Genomic DNA, 19,198 nt, shown 5'->3' on the forward strand with positions numbered 1-19,198 from the left:
ACATATGTATACACTCAACCAAAAATGAAAGTCCCCCCTTCCAGTACTTTTTCCTCTAACTCAAAAACTACTGAGCACCTCTCACTCAAATAACAACCAATCAGTACAGAAATTCCTTAGAAATCCAGCTTTACTTAAATATTTGGCCCAAAACAGTGAAAATGCATAGTAGAATTATGCAATTCATTACAAATGATACCGAAACAGTTGCACTTTTGTACCGGTACGTGCAAGTTGTGGTACACACTCACATTGCACACTTGTACACTTGGTGTACGTACATGTACCGGTATGTATACAAAAGTGCAACTTTTTGTCAGTAGCATGTGTTGTAAATTGCATACATGTAGTTTTGTACACATTATCAGCATCACTGTTTTGGGCCAAACGAATAGTATGGCAGGATTGCTTAGCAATTTCTGTAGTGATCAGTCATAATTTTAGCAAGATGTACCCAGTAGTTTTTGAGTTTATAACTACATGTACGAAATTTTAATTTTCAACTCCCTCCGTTCAAGTCCAGAATGCAGTGGAGGGGACAGGAACCAGCCTCCATTTGTACGTTGCTCTTGTTCTTGTCTTGCCTTCAGGGCTAGTGCAAGCATTGCTTTTGTGGAGTATACCGGTACATGTACATGTACATGTACAAAGGCACACGGACCATTCAAATTGTATGTTGGCACTCTGAGGATTCACAGTGCTAGCTCCCAATTTATGTAGCGCCTGTGTTGTGATTTTCATGTAGTGCTCCAAAGCGGTCGTTGTTCTTCAGGGTGTGGCATCTTCTCGACGGGCGTGGCTGTTGCTTAATGGGTGTGTCTCTTCTTCAAATAGAAACCATTGATGTGAATGATGATCCGGTATGACAAACTTTTACAATGAAGGAGGTGTTTTTTACTGTCAATCGGGACAGTGTTTTAAAAAAACATTCCGTCACCTCTGCTCTGTCCCAGCTGTCTTATAACCGTCTTTGTCAAGATAATTGGAGCCAACGTGCACATGTTGAAGACACTTAAACCTGGATGGTGTTTGGCGTTAGAGGAAGTTAATTCTGGTATTAAGACGGAAAGGAAACCCTCTTTAAAGCCAGTGCTATAACCTGGGATTATGTTTCGCATGACTCCGAAAACAAAAAACTAGCTGCACAGTCACCTACCCGTGATGGTAAACTTGCCAGTCAGACTCATATGCGTCTCCAGGCGTACAGGTTACTCGCTCGCAGTTGCTCAGTTTGTGATATAACATTGTGTGTCGTTGGGATGATATAAACTGGAGCGATGGTGGACGTGGCGACGGTGTTGGCCCGGCGGCGCTGGACCTGGTCCAGCAACCTCTACGAGGGATATCTGTACAGGTAAGATAGCCCTATCTGTTGACAGAATGTAGAAGTGTTTTGCAGGAGACAATTCCCTAAAATTGTTGTGAGATACACTGTGGCATGGAAACCTGGCTTGTCCTTGTTAATTCAGGCGATTCGCAATGCAGTGCGCCTCCAAGAGTTTTCCACTGAGAGTTAATTTTTCCCAGTGCATTGTGGGAGATGGTCGACAAATTCGCAGCACGGGACATTTGAAATTGTTAGTTTTTCCGGTCAGTAGTTTCGTAAGCGTCTGATTCGAGGATCTGTTTGCCCTTTTCTTTTCTTCTTATCAATATGGTGTTTTTCTGTAAGGCGGCAGAATGCCATGCTCCAATCTATAACGTATTAGCTCAAGTTGTCTACTGACGCTCATTCAAATGGACCATGTTTTGTCGACCGTAAATCTGAAAATTGGACTCTCCATGGCAAACTCTTGGTGGCGTACTGCATTGTGAATCGCCCGAATTGGACACATACCGATACCTGTGTATCACAAGCCAATTTCTTTACAATGGAGTTGTGTACTATATGTACGGTAAAGTCATCACAGTGGAATGCAGACTGGGCATGTGACCACTTCTCTTTTATAGGTCTCTCTCAAAGGCGGCCATCTCTGTAGGAGAACTGCAGCTGTGTATTTTACGCAATCAAACACGCGTTGCGCATTGTTGAAAATGTTCCAAACAAGCGCTTGTTGCTTGAAATGTGTTCGAAATAAGGCGCAGCCGATGCGCGTTATGCTAGTTGACGCTCAAAATGCCGATGCACGTGGCTGGTCTGTAGGAAATGACGTCATTTGAGAGAGACCTACATGTACATCTATAGGCCTTTTCACGCTGAACAAATCTTGTGGTTGACGCGGGGTTGACGCAGGGTTAAAAACCTGCGGCATTTCACACTTGAAAATTTTAAACCCTGCACCAACCCTGCCTCAACCCTGAGATTGATTTCGCCCCGGGTTGAACTCAACCTTGCTCCAGACCAGGGTTGAGATTTTCAAGTTTTAACCGGGTTGAAACTCTAGCCAGGGTTTGAAACTAGCTCGGTTTGCACGAAACAAGTGTGAAACGACACAGGGGTGAACGCAGGTTTGAAAAATAGAAAACTCAATCCGGGGCGGGGCGGCACTGGCTTTGCCCAGGGTTGAGTTCAACCCGGTTGAGAAGCTCTAGTGTGAAAGGCCTTATCATGGGACACTGTAGTTATGGCCAAATCATTGAGGCCACTGTTGTTCAAATGAGCACCACATTGTGACGAAAATAACTGACTGTGTCCCATACATGGGTGCACTCAAGCAAGTGCTCAGAGATGTGTCTACTGGCACGGTATCTTCATAGCACTCCAAACTTTTCAAGTGGACAATTTTGCACAACTATAGTGCACACATGCAATGTGCATTGTGTGTAGATCAAATCAGTATTGTGCAAATACAGTGTACCGGTACATGTAATCCTCAACTGAAGTGTCATTCACACAATTGCGACTGGTGACAGATGATCCCATATATCAGGGTTAACAATAGTAAACACTCAGTGATGATAGGGTTCTTGAAAACACCATATTATTAATGCAGTTATTGTGTCAGTACATGGACAAGAGACTAGAGTAATCCTCAGTGTCAAATGGGCGCATACTGGAGTTTGTATCCTTGTAGAGACATCTCTTTGTTCTCGTGTCATAAAAATTGAGTGTCAATATGTGGTTTCAAAATGCTCAGCCAGAATTAATTTTGTGGGCTGAAATTCAAACTAAATATCCCTGATAAGTACATGTACCGGTACATATAAATACTTCAATTTGCGACGTATAAACACTCCTTGGAAATTCCTAGTTTTTGAGTAAAATCCAATCCGCATATCTGTTTCATGATTGTGAAGATGTATTCACCTAGATAGAAATTGCCCTGTGGAGACGTACATGTATACATTACAGTTTACACATGTCTCCATATGGTAGTGCATTATGGAACAATGCAGTAGTTCACATTTTGGGATCTAATATGTATGAGGTGTAGTGATGATATCAATGAAGGGCCTGTACTGTGGATCGGGTGTGACTAATAAGTAGTCACTATCTATTAAAGGTCGTCAAAGTTTGAACAAAGTACATGTACGTGCCTCACTCTATTGATGACCAGCAGCGCATACTCTCTGAAGCATTGAGTTTCCCCGATTCTTTTCAGGACCACAGTTCTTTTCAGATTTCTTGTATACATTGTACCGGTAGTAAGCACTGTCGATATATCGATATTACTTGATTATTCGATATTAGTTTGATATCGATATCGTTGATAGTAATTTTGTAATCACATCGAAATTTAACAGTATTGAGGAATTATATTGAAAATATTGAAAATGCGTCAAATAATCATCAAAAAAAAATCTCCCATTGGTGCTTTTACTTTGTGTTTAACGTTTGCCCTATTATAAAATAAAAGTCGGCGGCAACTTACAAATGTTTAATTTGTTTTGATAAATCAAAGTGTCATATTTAATTACGGTCTTTAACTTTTACATGGGATAATCGATATATCAAATATTCTTGATATTGGATTTCCGATAAGTTTATTATTGAAAATTCTGATATCAACGGTGCCTAACATGTAATGCTACCACAAAAATCAATCCTCTTCCCCTGCTATGCCTTTTATACAGCTAACGGGTAGTCACCAACAGTCAGATCACAATTTGTAGCAAGCACCGTGACTGGTCAAATTCAGTCAACAGACAAAAGCAGGCAAGTGGTAGGCACAGCTGCCCTTATCAATCACCTACAGTCAAAGCAAAGCTAGCTACATTGTACATAAACAGTCACAGCCAGTCAATCCTGCTTGATGTTGGCAGGGAGCACTCAACCGTTAAAAACAGTCACTTGACTTATTTTGACTGAAACTGTGACAGGACAACTACCGGTAGGCCATCAGCCTGGGAGTTTGGTCGGTATCAAATTAGGGGAAAAATTTAACTTTTGGCAAGTTATGCACCCCTGTAGTTGGAAAATATGAGATAGCATTGCAGTGGTGGCAGCTTTTTTGGGTGCTATCAATTTTTAAAAAAAAATGGCAGCCAAAACATGCTTATTACCACATTTAATTAATCCGGTAACAAGCATGTTGGCGGCCATTTTGAAGAAAAAAAATTTAAAGCGATAACACCCAAAAAAACTGCCACCACTCACACTGCAAAGCCATCACACATTTTCCAACTCAAGATGTTCATACCTTGCTAAAAATTGCTATGAGCATTGCTCCTTTCGATAATTTGATACCGGTGGCCCAATTTTTGGACCGAAGCTGATAGCCTAAACTTTGCACAGAATGTACAAGTACCGGTATGTTTGCATAGGAGAGCAGTAATGTTTGCTGGAGTGGTATATTATAAGTTATCCCGCGAGCGTGAGTGGAACACGGAATAATGTAGTGCATCTGTGTCCCACATACCACGAGGCCGAATGGGGGACACAGACACACTACATTTTCCGTGTTCCACGAGTGCGAACGTGATAACAAATTTATCTTCAAGCAAACTAATGACGCACAGTAAAGATGGGACTAGCACGCATGCAGCTGGAATGTCGCTCGCATCTTAGAAAAGCGGAATACGCGGAGTGCGGTATGGATTGAGGCCGTGCCACATGGTTATACATGTATGTAGCACGGCTTGTTGCCATGGATCGACCAATCAGGATCGAGGATTCAAGTTTACTTGAAGATAATTACATGTTCACACATAAATGCAAGATTATAGAAAGCATTGAATTTGAAAAGATGTCCTCCAAAGCAGTTCCTTTTGACCTTAGACTTTTTGCCCTGATTCCGGCCCAGGCACCCACCAGTTTGTTTTCCCTGGAGTTTCCTGTGTCCAGGCCACATCTTCCGCTCGTCAGAAAAACAGGAATTGAGATCAAATTCATCGGAGGCTAAATTAATATGAGGTTACGGGGTCGTGTGGTTTGGGGGTGAAGGTGGGTGGCATGGCCTGTGAGTCACTAGCAGCAAAATATACTGAAAGTGGGGGCTGTCATGTATTTTGTTGTTTCCTCCAATGATCCCAGTTACTAAAGTTGTAAATTTCGTCGTGCCAGGGCAACAAGGTCGTAACTCCATTCTGCAACAAAGTCGTATCTCGTGCCAATACGCTCCGTGCAACAAGGTCGTACCTTGACGTCTATTGACTTTGTGTGTACATCCGGGTTATTTTAAGTGAGTTACCGGTACGACCTTTTGACATTCTGAAACTTGTGTTTCACGTAGTCCCATTTTAGGAGATACGACATTGTTTCACGGACACAACGATATGCTACATGTATCTTAAAATAGGACCAACAGTTCATCCAACAACATGTACACGGAGTTTATCCGAACCAATCTAAGGCCAAAAAAAAAATAAGTCGGTCTCTGGTCAGCGCGCGTGTCGATTTTAATCATGCGCGTCAATCTTCTTTTTTTTTCAAAATGTTCCGCAGTAGCTCCAATAGCGCCCTCTATTGCCGCACCTGCTCAAATTTTTTTACCAAAGAGCACCAAGGAATGGGAAATTGCACCGAGGCAAATGATCGAGAGCACCAAGGCAAATTATGGAGGATACCAATGTACATGAGGACACCAAAAAGCAAAATAGTACCCCACCTTGTCTGTACAATCCAAGCTTGAAGAAAAAAAGGAAAAAAAAGCCGCGTCCCCCCGCGTCAATTCCGGAACTTTGGTCTGACCAGAGACCGAATATTTTTTTTTTTTGGGCCTAAGATAAAATATATTTTGACCATGCGAGCACTAAAACTTCAAAACAATTTTAAAAAGTAGGTAGCTATCTGTATTCTTATCATGTTGTAAACATCAACTGAAAATGACTGAGGAGCACAAGAACATTTTTGAACTGATTGACAGTTTGTCAAATTCTTTGGACTGGGGAAAGAAAGAACTTCCACAGTGCATCGCCACACCTCCTCCACAGCGAGTCTGTTACCTTCCCAGCATTGAATAATGCCAGTACCCATTTAACACCTGGGTGAGAGGAGTAATTGAGATAAAGCGCCTTACTCAAGGGCACAACACGCATGGCCACGGCGGGGCTCGAACCCACAACCTCACGATCATGAATCCTGTGCTCAACTGCTAGATCACAAGTGCCCTACTAGGACGATAATTGAAGGGGGTAAATTTGAGCAAATATGAAAGAGATTACCCCTTCTAAATAGTGCGCCCTGGTTTTGTCCGCCATGCTTCAAAAAGGCTGAAATGGTGCATCACTTGCAAACAACCATTTGGAAAGATGTTTTTCTTAGTATTGTTTGTAACCCTTTAAACCCCCAACATGTCTGATGGCTTCAATGTGTTAAGCAACAATCTGGAACCTTTCATATTTGTGGCAGTGGAAACATTCAGTGATTATTTTTCCCTGGATCTGTGGGTGAGTCTGATGAGCCGTAGCGGCAATGGGTTGACTCATTGTTTGTTCCAGTCGTTGCAAGGAAATGGTTAATGGTAGCATCCCATTGTTTGTGCATTTGGTGAGTTTTCATTTTGTTCTTTGTTTCACCGAGACAAACGCATGTAGACCAGGAAAACCACAGAGACAGTGGGATGGTGTTTTTGAGAGGATGCCGCAGATTGGGTCGGCATGGTTACCGGTTTTGACACGGGAAACCAGCCGGTAAGCCAACTCTTATTTAATATCAGTGGATGGGACAGACTTGCTAGTCAGACGTGCACAAGCGTGTGATAAATGTGTCTGTCTCTCTGATATTGCAACAGTATCTGCAATTGCTCTTCAGTGGGTTCAGCCTACTTGTAACCGTTGAAGCACGGGGAACCAGTGGATTGCAGTCTAGTCGATCAGACGTTCCTCTGGGAATTCTGAAATATTTCAACGGACGAGATAGACATATGAGCAGTTTGATTTTGAGTGGTAACTGGTTTAAGAGCAACAAGTAACGAGTGAAATTCAGCTTGTGCAGACTGGTATCCATCGCATTGCAGACTACTTGTTAAAGTCAGACGAGACCAATTTTGACGCGGTCATCGCAGCAGACGTCGGCTGGTAGATGTACCATACATGTTTAAGACTAGTAGGAAAACCGGTTAAGCGCAGGAAAATGATTCATAGAGGTTGCAATTGACAGATTTGTGCATTTTTTAAGTTGAGCTGGGTTGCAATTTGCACCGTCTACGAACAAGGTTCTGCAGTCAACACTACATGATACTTCTTTTGCTTTGTGAATTGTACAGCCAGACAGGTTTGTCTTTTCAAGACTGACTGCGGATTTATCGGAACTCTTGTGAGGGAATCGTTGCTAGTCGGAGAGTTGCAAGTAGAAGAGGGCTTTCGAAAATCGTGCCCATCGTGTCTTACTGGATTCCTGGAGACAATTGGAGGTTTTGTTTAAGGAGGTTTGGAAATTGGAGTTACCATGGCAACGCTGGATCCACTGAAACCCACAATATGGCGGCGTCTGAAGGACCAATTTGGCAAGTTGCTGAAAAGGAAAAGGTGAAGCGGTAGTTACGGGAATTTCGATGGACGTACTGGAAATGTGGTGTGAAAATGTGACTTTGGATAATTCAAAAGTCTTTTCCTCACCTCTGTATGATATTTCAACTCAAACTTTACCATCAGAAGTTGGTGGTTGAAATTAATTTACATTGTAATTCCATAGCCAATTTGTTCATATTCATTATGAACTATACATGGTAGGTGTTTCCTACATACGTGTAGTATGAACGTGTATGAATTTGGACCGTTATGGACTAGACAATGCTAGAGGGTAGAACTCAAACTTTGTATTTTTTCCCTACAGATTTGTAGTTCCGGCTCAGTCTTTTTGTGTACGTGTAAATATTTGGTGGATTTGTACAGTTTATGAATACACGTGTGCCCCTACCGGTACATCGTTTGAACTATGTATATATTGTATAACTTATTTTTTTTACTACTACTATGTTTAACTTTTTGGTTTTTTTCTTTGTTCTTTTTCATATTCTGTGCTGCCTGTCTGACAGTGGGAACAACCAGTTTGGAGCATGCAGGTGAGTTCAATGAAAGTGAAATCTCAGTATGATGCGCATGTACACAAGAAGCTGCTTCTAAAGATTCCTTAACCCTAACGATCCCCAACCAGCCAAACTCCAACACCAGGTTTTTTTGGAATCTGTTAGGATGAGCACTGCGCTAGTAAACTGACTGTGCTTTACGTGGGATTAGGCCTGTACCACAAATAAACAGTCCAACTGTTTATGTGTACAGTTTACCATATGGTGTTGGGATTTGCAAGGATGAAAAAGGTCCCTAGTAAATCACCCCAGGGAATTAACGTCTCCTGAAAACTCTTTCAGAACTCTTCAGAGAGTTAACGTCTTCTGTAAACTGTTTCTATCCTTTTAGCTGGTTAAAGCCCTTGACAGTTATAAAATACATGTACTTTGCAAAACACTCCATATCAATCACAACACTCAAATTTTAACTGGCGCGCTCTGCATGCAACTTTTGAATGGCGCGGCATGCAGTTGCAGCTGGCGGTTGTGAATATCCGAATATTCGGTCAAGCCCGGTTTTGAGTAATTGAATACTATAATCGAAAATGGAGAGCCCTACTTTCGCCATTGAAAAGGGCCAACGTGCTAGAATTGATAGCATGCCTGGAATGGTGCTTGTGTGCTTGGGCAAGGCACTTTACTATGATTGCCTCTCTCCACCCAGGAGTATAAATGGGTACCTGTGAAGTGTACAGACCATATTGCACGGATCTCGAGCTGCTGCAGGGTCTCATTCCTGATGAACAGGAATAATAATTGGGATGCGCATTTGATCATTCTTATGGAATTTGCGCAATATTAACCCTAAACCGAACTCAACCCATCAAAGCCCAACAGCAAGTTTTGTTGAAATCTGTTGAGATAGGTGCAGTACCCCTAAAACTGATGGTCTTTTACATTGCGTTTGGCATACCTCCAGAAACTAAGTCCAACAGTGTGTGTGTACGATTTTCCATGTGGGTGTTGGAATTTGCCAGGATTGGTATGGTTCCTAGTAAATTATGCTAGTGAGTTCTAGGTTAATAGAATTACCCTGGAGTAGACATTGGGAGACATCCCCATAGACTTGTGCACACAATTTTTCAAACTTAAATGTGCCCTTAGAATCCAATATTCCCTTGCCCTTTTTCCACGAATTTCGGTATGTTTACTAATTAGACCACGAGCAACAAATATAATCTAATTGCGACAGTAAAATTTGCCTCTAAAGGGGGGCTGTGACATTAGGGAGACATGAAAATGTCTCCCTAATGACCGATGTCTCCCATTGTACGAAGAAATTACGATAACGTGTCTCCATAATGGTACCTTATTTACACATACCAGTATTATTATTATTTTTATCGGTCTGTACTGGCACACGTCATCCAGTTTTCAAATATTGACAACAACACATCACTGTGACTCACTTCAGAATGTTAAGCAAGTCCGCAAGGACAAAAGGAAATGGCTAACCCATTAATTTGTGGTTGTGCGTCAGTCTCCAGTCCATGTACATAACAGCAAATCCCAAAATTTTTATTAAGAAAGTTTAGCAGACGAAGTCGGTCAGTGATCTTCAACATTTGTATCCATGAAAACCAGTTGGATTCCCTTTTGTTTGGAATTACACTGTACATGCAGTGTTACATTAATAAGGTTCTTACAGGATAGACTGGTTCCTGTCTCCCCCCCCCCCCTTTTTTTTAGAATTGATAATGACTGGACAGGAATTGACAGGAGCCAGTCTACTCACGTTAGCAACCAAATATAAAAGCTTTTTTTTCAGAAGCAGGCACACAAAATAACCCCATTTTTTTCATATTTGCCTGAAAATGTGTTGCTGTACCCCCTGGGTATAAAAACAGCCAGATCCGAAGCGAACTTGTTAAGGCAAGGACAAGTGTCCACAAATGTTGTTGTGACCATTGAGTTGTGAGGCATGATTGAAATTAAATAAAACTCATCGGAATTTAGACCCAAAAAAAAGGAGTATCTGCACAATTAAAAATATTTGAAATTTACTTTATGGTTTTGTAGTTCAAAAATGTTTAGATGGACAATTTTTGGGGGGACTTAATACTGTAAAGTGAGGACGGCGTAGCTTTAAGGTTACGGAAACAAAGGCTATGGCAACATTTTCACCCATTCAACATCACGGTTAGAGAATGTTCTGGTGAAACTGCACTGCTTGGATGCCAGAATAAGTTTTTTTTGTACCGTGTTTGTTTTCAAGATTGGCCACTGGTTTTGTTTTTGGTCATCATTGGTTGGTTGCATTGTTAATTGTGATAGTATTGACTGGGTGGCCTAGATTTTGCACTAGTTAGTCCTGTTATCACCTGACTAGAAGCTAATTTTCCAAAATACTTGCTACAGTAGCTTCTGGTTTCAGGTTTGCTCTGGTTTTGTTTTAAGTCATTGTTAGTTTTGGTTAGGTTAGGTTTAGGTTAGCTTTGGTTTAGGTTTGGTGCATGTGTGCTGGTCGACAGTTCAGCAGTATGGGCTGCGTGCGCCAACGAAAGAGGGCGCCCTTTTACCTACATGTAGCAACGACGTCCCATTGGCAGGACATTTTAGCTGGTTGACGTGCACCATTCCTTGTGAGTGACGCACGTACACCAGGGGATTTGTACTATGTACACGCAGTGGTACGGCTGCGCGTCGTGGCGAAATTGCAGTGAGGCAAGATGGCATCGGTCGGTCACCCCCAACTGTACTTTCTTTGCCGGTGAGGGGGTACTTGTGAATCGAGTGGATACCAGTACACAGTGTCACCAATGACATAATGCCAGTAAGGTGCCGACATGCAAAACAGTCACGCAAGCATCTGTATTGTAAACAGTGACGTCAATAGTAAAAAAAACCAATTTTTTCCCCTCTTTTTCTTGTTAAAGTCGTCATGACTTGACCACAACGTGCACTTTTATTTGAAGGTAGAGTAGATTATTTGCAGCTAACGGTATCCAAAAAGTATATTATGAAAGTACCGGTATGTACAGTTGAAAAGCTTATGGTTGATAGAGGATAGTAATGGCACTAAACTCCCTGTGAAATTATTCTTTCTGGCATGCTGTCATTTTGAAGAAAACAGTAAAAGAAGGCTGTTTCCCAAGATACGCCAAGCGATGCATTTTTTTTCAAAAATTTTCCGCTAGCAGTTGGTTTGTAATTTGGTGAATCCGTGAATGGGTGCATGCAAGCATAATGACATGGCGTGCACGCACGGCTGCTATTATTCGTCGTTTCAGTACGTGACATCGCGTAAATGCAATCGGCTGAATTAGAACGTGTCCCCGGGACGCTGATTTTGAGCTCAATTCAAAACGTGACTCGGCAACTTTTGAATTGAAATCGAGATCCTAGAATATTTACAGCATTTTCAGAGCTAAAACTTCATCAGGTTAGTTGTTAAGAACCTGTCTTTAGATTTCGAGCACTTTTTTTTATTCAAACGGAAATCCACATTTTATACCAAGTCTTATAAATCCATGCTGTTCTGGCACTAATGCGCTGTTGGATGTTTTAAAAAAAAAGAAAAAAAAAAAAGTTTATTTAAAAGTATACTGATTGGATTTGTTGATGACTATGAACAGTGCAGTACAAACTCTCCAATTTTGTGAGGTGGGTTTGTTTTGATCTTAGTTTTGGCCTTTGTTGTGATTTTGGTCAGTTTGGGTTGGGCAGTTGGGAAATACGTGTATAATACAATTAGGCGTGGCTGCAAACGTGCACACTTTACATGTAGGTAGGGGCTGTAGCCGGTTTTACTTTACATCAAACTTTATGAATGAACTATTTTAAGGTACATGTACCTAGGATGAGTAGTGCTTCCTAAACACACTTGCATAAAAATGAAGAGTTTTTAGCAGTTCATTGGATTTGCTCCACACATATTCTGTTAAGGATCTAACCAGTACGTCATATGAGTGCATGTCATTCACTATGTTCACGTCAGTTCGTCAGATTTTTCATATGTTGCGGTATGTACTGGTAAATGTATGTATAATTTTAGTCATGCTGACAAGACAGTGGCTTTCTAGGATTGATGTAACGGACCACGGAGTAGAGGAGGCGAGAAAGGAAATATTGATTTGGTGAATGTGGGAGGAAAACCCCCAGAGAATAACTCGGAGACAAACCAGACATACCGAAGCCTTTCTGTGCCGACTTGTAATTACATCAGGGAAGAGATTTGTTAGGATTTTCCGGATTTCTGGGATTTTTTTTTTTTTTTAATAAAAAAATCCAGTTTGAAATGTGGAATTCGGGAACTTTTGCCTGAGATTTGACCTGAAAATTCCTGGAATTGTAGACAAAAAGGGTATCATAAAGGATGCCTTGAGGCAAATTACAAACATACTCCGCCCCAAAAACCTCTGCCGATTGTTTTGTGGGCTTTTCTTTCTGTAAGGGTTACAAGATAAATTTTAATGAAACTTGGTACATTTTACCCTACATGTAAGTGTATTTCTTGTATTTTTTTTCTACTTTTCAGACATTATAAAAAAAAAAAAAAGTTTTCTTTGATTACACTGAAGTTCAACTGTCAAGTACAGGTGCACGTACATTGTACATGTTTCTTTTTCATTGTTATTTTTTTAACAGAGGCAAGAAGATCCGCAAGTTCTCGGAGAACGATGCCGACATCCGTGCAGGGAGACTGCACTCTGTTGACGAAGGCAGTGGCCAGTTAATATCAAAGGTTTGTAATCTGGAACCCTGCTTAGCACAAGAGAATTGCTTACTCAAAATCGGTTACTGGCTAACATTTAAGGTCATATTGCTGTTAACTGCCAAATTCGGCTAAGTACAAACACTTTTGATGCCAAAGGCCTTTGGTTACTTTTGTTGGTTCATGGGCAGAGTTGTAGCCGAGTCCATCACAAGTCCATACAAGTCCGTTTTTCTTACCATTGCACTCATAAAACATTTATTACTTGTATATTATACAACACCTGAATAAATCCCCGTCATCTGATTGGTGGATCGTTGATCACATGTCATTGAATTATTTGTCTTAACGCATGGTGCGTGCGCGCGCGATGCACAGTGCAATGGAAGTTCTATTGCACGGTGAATGGAACTTCCATTACACGGTTTCAGTGCTGCCGGTGGTGGAGCTGTGACACGAATCTATTTCACAAAATGCGGATGTTAACGCAAGACTGAAACGCCGTTTGTTCTCTTAACAAAAGATGAAATATCAGAACTTGTAGGTCGGCTGCCAACACAAAGAAGCAAATAAAATATGCTGCCAAACGATTAGACAAATTTGCAAAAACATACAGGAACATCTGTTGAAGCATTATACTGATTCATAACTGAACAACTTCTTGTCGAGATTTTACTCAGGACTGAGAAGAGAAAACGTGGCACACTATATCAGATGATGAGGGTTTATTCAGGTGTTGTATAAAACAAATAATGAATGGTTCACATTCGTGCAATGGTAAGAATACAGATGGTATTCTTACCATCTTACAATGGTAAGATTCCAGATATAGAAATTATCTGTTATTATTATTATTATTATTAAGAATAATTCGCCTTGTGAAATGGAACATTTCATCTGTCACCTCATGACTTGTGATCAACTTGTCACCGGACTTGTGATGAATCTGTGATGGTATACAAAAAAGTGAATGTTTATGAGTGCAATGGTAAGAATAATTTCACGAGGTGACGGACGGAATGTTACAGCTAGTGCAATGGATCATCCCATCGGTCACCCAATATCCATTGCACGAATGTAAAACATTCATTATTTGTTTTATACAACGCCTGAATAAATCTTCATCACCTGCTTGGTCAGAGCCGCCAAAAGTGTGACCGTGCAATGGAACTTCCATTTACTGTGGAATGGAACTGTGCGCACAATGAAACACCGCGCACAACTTTTTGATTACCAAACGCGGTTTCGTCGATAGCACTCTTTATTCCAAAAATCAGCCGGTTGGAAATCACCTACATTTCTTGATTTCTTCTAAATGACAGCAAACCTAATGGATAATTTCACACGTTACTAAAATTAGCACAGGTACGATCTAATCCGAGTAAGCTTTTGGGATTCATGCAAATGATCATATGCCTTCAATATGACAGGTATAAAAGCTGTTGCTGAGGGAAATTGCCAAAATTGGCAAATTATTTACTTGTTGTTTGTCCGCAGGTGCCTCTCACGACAATAGAAAGCAATGGCGAAACCAACCTTAGACGGAGAGCGAGTCTCCGCATTAAGAAGATGTCCTCTTCTTCGTAAGTATTATATTAATCACATGTACCTTCTAACCCTAACCGCCCTGAATCCTTCAAAATCCTCTTTGCCAAAGTGGAGGAATTTGAAGGATTGAGGTTACATGTACATGGCAAAAGTGCGTTACTAATTTCGTAGGATGCACTTTGTCAAGGTCTTGGGCTGGACCTTGTGTTGTTTTTGCTCAGCCATGCATAAATATAGGCCTGGATTATGCTTGAAATCCTCCGTACTGCTCCAGGATGTCACTGGCTAAGCCTCAACATATTGACAGTCACTGCCGCAGGATTTTGCAGGATTCAGGCAGTGGTCACCCCTCCGCAGACCATATTCAAGAAATAATGGAGGACTTTGCAGGATTAAGCCTAATACTATTTTTCCATCAGGCCAATTGGAGGATTTTGCAGGATTGAGGCTACATCCTTGAAAAAAGGCCTAGGGAGCATGGGCGTCGCAAGGGGGGGGGGGGCACTGCCCCCACCCCCTGGAAAGCAAAAAAGAAAAAGAAGAAAAAAAAAAGAAAAAAAGAAAAGAAAAAGAGGCGCAAAGACAAAGTGGTGTAAATTTAATGAGTTGGGGGGGGGGCAAAATGTCCCTGCCCCCTCTAAAACTGATAAATCGAGAATGTGTTGAGAAATACAAGCATTTTTGGGCAAAAAAAATGTTTGCCCCCCTCTAGAAAAAATCCTGGCGACGCCCATGCTAGGGAGTCAGGGTTAAGGAAGCCTGTCTCATCAGTGTTTATTTTCTTTGGGTTACTGTGAAACTGTTTGATAAAATTTCCTCTTCAAATTAGAAAGTGGAAGTAGGAAGATATTGACATTATTAAACAGAATGCCTCCAAAATTACACAATCAATCCCTGGACAAAAGAGTGTCAATAGAGGTCACGTTATGAGGAAATGATTTGATTTGGTAAACATCGGTCCAAAGTCCATGTTTCCATTTTAAATGCATCCAGAGGTTTCGTGAAAATGAAATTAGCTGAAAATCTTTCGTCTATCCTGAGGCAAAAACAGTCATTCAAATCGATGACAGAATTTTTTGTCACAATTTCTAAACTTTACACCAAAAAGTAATACTTTTGACAACACAGTCACATAACAATTAGCTGAAAATCTTTTGTCTATCCTGAGGCAAAAACAGTCATTCAAACCGATGACAGAATTTTTCGTCACAAGTTTAAAAAGAAATTGTACACCAAAAAGTAATACTTTTGACAACACAGTCATCATTACAATGTATACATTTACATTTAGAATTCACACTTCATTGGTCACGTTATGAGGAAATGATTTGATTTGGCAAACATCAGTCCAAAGTCCATGTTTCCATTTTGAATGCATCCAGTGAAAATGAAATTAGCTGAAAATCTTTTATCCTGAGGCAAAAACAGTCATTCAAATCGATGACAACAATTTTTTGTCACAAGTTCAAAATGAAATTGTACACCAAAAAGTAATACTTTTGACAACACAGTCATCATTACAATGTATACATTTACATTTAGAATTCACACTTCATTGGTCACGTTATGAGGAAATGATTTGATTTGGCAAACATCGGTCCAAAGTCCATGTTTCCATTTTTGAATGCATCCAGTGAAAATGAAATTAGCTGAAAATCTTTCGTCTATCCTGAGGCAAAAACAGTCATTCAAATCGATGACAAATTTTCGTCACAAGTTCAAAATGAAATTGAACACCAAAAAGTAATACTTTTGACAACACAGTCAACATTACAATGTATACATTTACATTTAGAAAAAATCAAACAAAACAAAAAACAAAGAGCAATTTGGAACTAGACTTTTGTACTTCAAAAAAGTAGAGAATCTGGTCCCCAATTACACTCAGACACTTACTCAGTTCAGATTTAAAGGCTTTGGATCATTTGCACTTCATGCATTTTGTTCGTTGCAATAATAACACCACTCAAAAATTCAAAGAAAAATGTTCAAAACCTAATCCGTTCCAGTTTCATTTCAGTGGATATTACGCTTTTTGAGAAAACAGTGAAAAACCATGCACAACCTTTTCATCACGAGACTTGATTTCTTTTAATATTACTCTTTTTTCCAACAATCATTCTTGATTTCTTCTAAATGGCAGTCAGCCAACCGGAATAATTTCACAGGGTGTTTAGTACCAGTACGATCTTTAATCCAAGTACATGTAAGCTTTTTGATAATAATTTGGTAGGTTACTTTTGGGATAAATGCATACATGTATGATCCTACTGGTACTGTGTATGTGCCTTTAAAGGAAATATACATTTGCAAACATCAAAAAACAAAACTACCAAATTATTATGAAATACCTTAATGGACTTTTAGTGAATGGCAGTCTAAAGCATCCTGTAAAATCATGGCACCTGGTGTGCTGTCATTTTCAAGAAAAGTGGTATTTTTGTATCAATTTCCAACGTTGAATGGCCAACCAGCGATGAAAAAAAAGGTGATTTTTTTTTCTTCAAATACTGTCCCAAATTTACCATATTTAGTTAAACCACATTTTGTTTGCGATCGATTACACACCTATGAACGTACAAGCCAGCTACACTGGTTCCCTGACTTTACAATTGTCCTACATCTATATAATTGTTCTGTTTAATCTTAAGTGGGGTCAGGAACCAGACTACAGGAAAATTATTGTGTTTCTTGTTTTTCCAGCATCTACGAACTCAAAACTTCAAACAAGTCAGTGTAACAATATTTGCTATAAAATACTTAGCCCCCAAATCCATCCATTTCTGAAAATTACAGCAAAAGCAAATGATGTGTAAATTCCCCTTAAATGACAAAAAATATATTTAGGTACTTCGGTGAATCAGTGACTCATAATACAAAAACAGAAAGTGGATTTCTGCCCATTGTATCGGGACAGCTTTTGTTTCATCTTTCCAGTATTCACTTCCTCAAATCCGTCTTCCTGTTTTTCAGCTGCGCAGTAGCTGAGGTCTTCGGCTGTTTAAACTACAAACTCTTTGTCAAAACAATGCAAAGCTATTGTCTTCAAGCTGCGAAAATTATGTACCAGTATGTGAATATAAATAGTTGACAGGCATGCAATTTTGCAGGGATTAGCTGGTTTCCTTGTTTTTCACTTCACACTTAGGTCATTAAAAATCGAAAGACATAGCATAAAGTATAGTAAGATCAGTTGTTGTCAAGCAAACAAGAGAAAACCAACCAACCATGGCATTGTCTATTTATTTGACTTTGACTAAAAATACCTATTTGAAAATCAACCACACGTAACAATTGTGAACAATCAGCCGTAGGTTCACAATTGTTACGTGTGGTTGATTTACAAATAGGTATTTTTAGTCAAAGTCCAATAAATGGACAATGCCATGGTTGGTTGGTTTTCTATTGTTTGCTTGAGTGACTGGTCTTTCATAATAGATACCAAGTAGAATTTTTGAAAAGCACACTTGACAAAAATCAACATTTTAAAATTGGTGATTTGAGTCCCCAGCGCAGTTGTCAAATGGAGGCGAGTTCATATTTGAGCATTTCTGTCCCTAGTGGATTGAATGATAGTATAATCCAATTTTTTTGGTAGATAACAACCAAAACACATTCTTACCATGCATAATAAAAAAATTTATGCATTCAGGTTTGCTTAAATTTGTAAAAAAAAGGAGAGTGGAGCATTTTTTTGGGACACCCTGTACAGCTATGCTTTGGCTGTAGAAGATTGATAAGCCTACCAGTTTACCTGCTTGTGTCTGTTAATGGAATTTAACTAGTCACTGTGCCTAGAGAAAGATGACCTGACTGTTGGTGACTAGCCCTGTAAAAGGCAAGGAAGGGGAGGTGGAATGAATTTTTGACTGTCTGTGACTGATCAAACAAAAGGAGGGTTGAAATGTTCTTGTTAGGCACTACATGTACAACATACCTTCTGTTTGTTTCTGACCGATCAAAGCCTTGAAAAACAGTCAGACAAATAGAACGCACACATTTTGTCATGATTAAGTCTTGAATTTGTCAAAGTAAAACGATCACTTTTCATTGAATGACAACACATCTGATTGATTTTTCCACATACCCAGGCTCCAGTAAACAGGCATGCAACTTTTCCGCGGATCCGCTGATTTCCTCGTTTTTTTACTTTTCATTAATGTCATTACCAATTGGAAAATAGTGTACAAAATCTTGTGTGGTTTCGAATTTACTGGGGTTTTTTCTAAATTACCAGACTTGACTGAGTAAATGTTGATGTGTTTTTGAAAGCAATTGTTGGAATTTTGCCCGCAGAATACCCTACACATACAAAACTTCAAAGGTGCTGAAAATTGACATTATTTGGTTGAATTGGGAGAGAGGGTGTTCTAATCTTATGCCTCGCAGTGTTTTCGACAGTTTTGCAGTATTTTTCCATGTAATCGTATCCGTTTCCTGTACTGCAGTTCAGCTGGGTGCCGTCTGGTACCCAGGCTCCCCGGTGTGATCACACTATGGGTCCCCGCCCTTCACCCTGCTCCCTTAACCTTAAACCCTAAAAAGTGCAGTGTCGAAAATGGCACAAGGTGATGTCAAATGATTAAAGTAGAAGAGTGTTAACTAC

The 19,198-nt window shown here is 40.1% G+C and overlaps 1 protein-coding gene across 2 annotated transcripts in view; it reads left to right on the forward strand.

The window, feature by feature from the left end:
* The first annotated feature begins 725 nt into the window (after positions 1 to 725).
* Positions 726 to 19,198, forward strand: part of LOC119735505 (rho GTPase-activating protein 32-like) — a 72,011-nt gene continuing 53,538 nt past the window's right edge. For both annotated transcript variants that reach the window (XM_038209216.1, XM_038209217.1), the window contains exons 1-4: positions 726 to 1,354; positions 8,358 to 8,384; positions 12,978 to 13,074; positions 14,542 to 14,627. In XM_038209216.1, coding sequence (XP_038065144.1) covers positions 1,278 to 1,354; positions 8,358 to 8,384; positions 12,978 to 13,074; positions 14,542 to 14,627 — 287 coding nt within the window. In that variant the 5' untranslated portion in view covers positions 726 to 1,277. The remainder of the gene's footprint in view (positions 1,355 to 8,357; positions 8,385 to 12,977; positions 13,075 to 14,541; positions 14,628 to 19,198) is intronic.

This window comes from Patiria miniata, unplaced genomic scaffold (genome assembly GCF_015706575.1).
Source record: "Patiria miniata isolate m_02_andy unplaced genomic scaffold, ASM1570657v1 HiC_scaffold_29, whole genome shotgun sequence".
In the NCBI taxonomy this organism is placed as follows: Eukaryota; Metazoa; Echinodermata; class Asteroidea; order Valvatida; family Asterinidae; genus Patiria; species Patiria miniata.